The sequence below is a fragment of the Protobothrops mucrosquamatus genome, unplaced genomic scaffold, assembly GCF_001527695.2.
Source record: "Protobothrops mucrosquamatus isolate PMUCROS unplaced genomic scaffold, P.Mucros_1.0 scaffold1403, whole genome shotgun sequence".
Taxonomy (NCBI): Eukaryota; Metazoa; Chordata; class Lepidosauria; order Squamata; family Viperidae; genus Protobothrops; species Protobothrops mucrosquamatus.
The window spans coordinates 184,154-189,819 of NW_015387588.1; the positions used below are offsets into that span (position 1 = coordinate 184,154).

Sequence of the window (5,666 nt, forward strand, 5' to 3'; positions counted from 1 at the left end):
AACAATGGAAAATCTCACTTTATTTCCAGAATTACATAGCCAGAAAAACGTCAATAAAATATAATTTTTGTCTTGCTTGCTTGCAGGATGTCATTCATTCATTCCTCTTCCACGGAACGCAAAGGGAATTGAGTCAAGTTTGAAAAACATCAGCAAAGAACGCAACAGTGTGGACGGCAGATCGACAGGTATTCTTCGTCTTCACGGGCTTCTTCAAAGCTGCTCTCAAAGCTTCTCTCGCCGCCTTTGTAACTCTGGAGCAGGATGGAAGCCCATTTAAACAATAGGCCGAGGCTGCTGGGTCATCAGGACACCAAAGCGTTTCTTGATGGTGATCCTGTGTCGAGAATATTTGTCATCAGGAGAGAAGCGGGCCGGATGGGCTGAACATGTTGGCTGGCCGGACGGATCCACCTTCTACAAAACCGGGGAGGCAAGACAGAACCGTGTGTCAATTTCACGAAAAATGATGTATTAACTTGAAATCAACATATTTCATCTGAAAACCATGCAGGCCCCACAACCTCTCAGACGAAATAGCTGTATGAGCATAACTTAATTGAAAGCTCACTGGAACGTATCCAGAACACGTGCAAAGTATTAGAAGACCATGAAAAAACAATGCTGAGATGTTCAGTAATCTGCCTGAGGATTGTGCTGCAATGCTTCTCTTTAATTTAGAGAAGTATATTCAACCACCAATCAACTTGACCTCCAAAGCAAATTGGAAAGTGTTAAAAGTCTCCCTGCAGGTTCTCTCTGGAGTCTTTATTTTCACTCACAAACACACACGGATCCAGCTCTGGGAAAAGGTCAGCATGTGTCCATCGGTGTTTGATTGACACCACTAGCATCCATCAAATGTGCTTTCTTATCAAAAACAGGTCTAACATTAGACAACCAATGACCCCATGGGGTCATCGTTTCAGAAATATTTCCTTATCAGATGCCTCAATGTCTTCAACAATGACAGAGCTTCTAATGCACTGCTTTCACTGGAAAAGTTAGGATTCATTCAGAGATGTATCTGCCTTGAAAATAGCACATGTTGAACTGAGGGGTCTTTGGTGCTCTCTGTGCTGGGTTATTTTTTTGCAGATGTTTCATTATCCAAACTGGGTGACATCATCAGTGCTAGATGTTCAGTGCCAGCACTGATAATGTTACCTAGTTGGATAATGAAACAACTGCAAGAAAACAGCCAAACTCAGAGGGAGCACCAAGGACCCCGTCAATTCAACCCTAAGATACAAATATTCTATATTAGTACTATGTTGAACTGTATAGCACAGGGTTCCCCACATCCCGATCCACAATCCTATATCAGTCCGCAGCTTGTTGGGAACCGGGCCATACATGCAGGTGAATGAAGCTTCATCTGCACATGGGCAGGATCTAGGTTGTGCACTCAAAACCATCCCTCCCATCACCCTTCCATGGAGCCAGAAAAGATGGGAACCACTGATATACGCATACCACAATCAAACATCAGCAAAGGACATATTTTATGACATTTTGTATTGTGTCATAAGGATATTGTTTATGTCATAAAAAGCTTTATAACATTTGCAAAATTTCAATTCCACAGGAGTCATGAGTCCCGGATTATGGATGCATTATATAAATTAGCCTATTTGAAGTAGTTTGTTTCAAAAATTGTTGTTCTATGGTTTCCTAACGTTTTGCCTAATTAAAGGATATGGGAAAGAGTTTTAGTAGTATTGAGAATCTAATGTGGTGATTAAAATACATTGTATGCTGCCAAGAGTCATTTTTAGTGAGATGAGAGGCTGTATGTATGTATGTATGTATGTATGTATGTATGTATGTATGTATGTATGTATGTATATGTGCAGTTTATGCATCACATTAAACCCAAAATCCAGCAGTTGGATTCATGCTTTTTTTTTGGTTTTGGCTTAGCATGGTATGAAATTGGCTACACATTTTCGAAAAATCTTACTTCAAACATTTTTGGAACAATACTAAGCTCAGCTTGTCAGAGACTGAAATCAAAATGTAGTAATGAATAATATAATAAGTAGATATAATTACCATATTACCATTATAACAGTAAATAATCCCAAAGCTAGGCAGTGACATTACATTAAGAGGTATTCTCATCATCCTATAATTATATGAGGTCCACCCCAAAATTCGAATGCCTTCCATACGACGGGTATTTCAAATGACCTGGCTCTTTGCCCAGACCTTTGGAGAAGACAATTGATGTTCCTTTCTTCTCCTCTCTTTGTCTCTGGGTTTACTTTCGTTGCCATCATTCTTCTTTTGGCTTGTACTGTTTTGTAGAGTTATTTTCTACTTCTCTTTGTTTTAAATATTTTAACAATTATAAACCATCCATAGTTGCCAGGAGTTGGGAAGCATATAAATCTTAAAAAAATATATTATTATGTACCCTAAAATGTGAAATCAGAGCTGCAAGTCTTTAGCTGGTGTTGGCCTTTATATGTATTAAGTTATTTCCCCAAACCTAGGATGTTGTAATATATGTGTGGATCCAAGTAGTGCGGCCTTTCACAATTGACAGATAGAAATTTGGTCAATGTGTACAGTTTCTAAGGGCCATCCAAAATTTTTTGGTCTGGCACCAAATGGGCCGACAAACTATTGGGGCCAACACCGCCAGCTTATGCTATAATCTTTCAATTTTGATTTTCAAATCTTGTTACTTTGTGATCCTCCCCAACGCTTTGTCTTCTCTTCTACTATCCCCTGGCATTGTCACATCAATTATCCACATTTTCTTCTTTTCAACCACAGTTAAACATGGTGTGTGGTCAAGACTATATCAGTTTGTGTTCGGCTTTATTAATACATTATAAATTATTATTGGTGCATCCTTGGAAAGCCTTAATATCACAAAACAAACATGAATGTTACGGCTCTAACCACTGGGTTGCATATTTGTGCTTTCGATCTCTTTTTATCAGTTTTGCTTTAGGAGTGTGAAAAATTTTATAGGATACAGTAAATGAATATTCCATTCCCAAATCTAGATAACAATCCCATTCTAACTTTTTTTCACACCGGTTTCTACATTTCCCAGTTTTTCTTCTCCAGGCTAAAGACCTGGAAGAGCCCATTTTTATTAATAGGATCAAAATTTAACTTGTTTTTTATAAGGGTATAATTTAAGACGTTTAGGTCGACGTATACCTCTAGTAAGAGAGGTGGAGGGAAATGAAGGGTTTTCTACTAATTCTCTTTATGATACCTTTCTTCTAACACAAACGTCGGCGTGGCCTACGTACTTCTAATCGATGTCCCACAGTTTTGTGTTTACAGGCCAACCATTCAGACAAATTGCTAAATGGCCATGGGAATTATATTTCCATGGCCCTTTATATTGGTCACCGTATTATATAATCATATTGGTCACCATATTATATAATCATGTTGGCAACCATATTATAGAAAAGAGGTAGAGATTCTGGAAAGAGGGTAGAAAAGAGCCAAAAAAGATGATTAGAGGCCTGGAGACTAAAACATATGAAGAACAGTCGCAGGAATTGGATTGATCCAGTTTAATGAAAAGCAGGACTAGAGGTGACATGACAGCAGTGTTCCAATATCTTAGGGGCTGCCACAAAAAAGAAGGGGGTCAACCTATTCTCCAAGGCACCAGAAGGCAGGACAAGGAGCAATGGATGGAAAGAAATCAAGGAGAGAAGCAAACTAGAACTAAAGAGAAATTTCCTGATAGAACAATTAATCAGTGGCACAACCTGCCTCCAGAAGTTGTGCATGCTCCATCTGGAGGCTTTCAAAAAGAGACCATTTGTCTGAAATGGTCTAGAGTAGACTCTAGGGCAGTGTTTCTCAACCTTGACAATTTTAAGGCATGTGGACTTCAACTCCCAGAATTCCACAGCCAGCAATGCTGGCTGTGGAATTCTGGGAGTTGAAGTCCACATGCCTTAAAATTGTCAAGGTTGAGAAACACTGCTCTAGGGTCTTCTGCTTGAGCAGAGGGTTGGACTAGAAGACCTCCAAGGTCCCCCTTCCAACTCTTGCTATTGTTCTTTTCTGTTCCAATCAAGTCTTACCTTGAGAGTGTAGATTCTCTCCCCTTGTTCATTGATGTAGTACTGCAGAAACATTGTGACCAAGCTGCAACCGCAACGCCGCTGACTTTACAGGTTATTTATTATGAAGAAACCGCACTTCTTCTTGTACTCCGCGCGCGCACACGTGCGTACCACCACTTCCGGGATACCGCTCCACTTTAATCTTCCAAAGAAGAACCGCCCAAGAAACAGAGCATTCTGGGTCTTGTCGTTTTATTAGTCTGAAGCTCCACGAATCACGTTACTGCCTGGCTCGCAGGGCTCTCCTGGAAGTTGTAGTCTTTTCCCTCAATGAATTCTGGGAACGGTAGTCGTTCTTCTCCGCGCAAGCCTCGTTTTGTAGAAAGCATTGTCACTGAGGATGTGGGTTTTTTTGGAGGTTTTCGCTCAGGTTTTCGTTTGACTTGCTAAGAAAACACAGTTGCCGCATTTAAAAAAAGCAAGTTGCGTAACAAGCAACACTTGGCACTGCAAAACTATCGATGGGCATAATTTTCCTGAGATTTGTAGATCACCGATGCTGTTGCCCGGCATAATGGATGAAGAAGGACGGAGGGACGATAATGACCTCAAAACAAAACCAAAATGGACCCACGTGGTGTCCTGATTTGCAGCTGTGCTAACACATAGAATAATTTTACCCTTGTTTGTTTAATAAACTGCAGCGGTTTGAGTTCATGCGCATACTAAGCCCGCACCAAATTATCATGTCTTGTGTGTGGACATCACAGTAACTCACAAGCCACTCAACAGATGTTTACGTTTTGTGCATTTTGGGTAAGCCCCACCCATGGAGGTTCTGTAAGGATCACTAAATTATGGAAGCCGGAAAATTGGATTTGTTGACTAAACCATCCTGGCTTAAAGTGTTGTGTGAACCCACCACTCTAGCATACTATTTCTCAAACCTGACAACTTTTATGGTGCGTGGACTTCAGCTCCCAGAATTGCCCAGTCAGCAATTGAAGTCCACACATCTTAAAGTTGCCACATTTGACAAACATTGTCATAACAGATGATGAATTTTAGTAGACAAAAAGGAGAGAAGTAACAACTGTATTTTAATATTGTCGGCTTTCTGCAGAAGCTAGCTTTGTTCAAACTTTTGACTGTTTTGGAAAATAAAATTTGGATGACAGCATCTAATTTGTGACAACCCATTGTTTGATCAAAGAGAGGAGAAGAATATCACATTTCCAAGCAGTCAAATGAAATAAATCTTAGATCATTCTCCAGCTCATCTTTCTGCCCTGTTGTAGAATAAAGCTGGAACACATCTAGAAGTCAATTTTCTCTTAGGCTTCACCAAAAAACAGCACCCCATTTCCATTGTGTGACCTGGGAGCAAACCCTCTCAGAGAAGGGTTTATTGGTATTTTCTCCAAACTACATTTCTCAAAATTCTGTTAATAGAGGCCATATGACAGTTAAACAGTTTCAAACTGGTTTACATTGTAAGTGTCTAGGCTGCCCTCAAGGGGACAACACGTGCCTACAATTCACTGCCCGATGTCAGAAGAGACATCATGTATCAAACTGCGCCTCACAAACAGAAACTATACTCACCCCCTTGCT

At 40.2% G+C, this 5,666-nt stretch overlaps 1 protein-coding gene across 1 annotated transcript; it reads right to left on the minus strand.

Moving 5' to 3' along the window:
• LOC107292707 (H/ACA ribonucleoprotein complex subunit 3) lies at positions 1–4,257 on the minus strand. The gene is made up of 2 exons (XM_015821815.2): positions 4,071–4,257; positions 1–417 (listed from the first exon to the last, which is right to left on the minus strand). Exons 1-2 carry the CDS (start codon positions 4,122–4,124, stop codon positions 277–279), a joined length of 195 nt encoding a protein of 64 aa, XP_015677301.1. The 5' UTR covers positions 4,125–4,257; the 3' UTR covers positions 1–276.
• Positions 4,258–5,666: the final 1,409 nt, after the last annotated feature.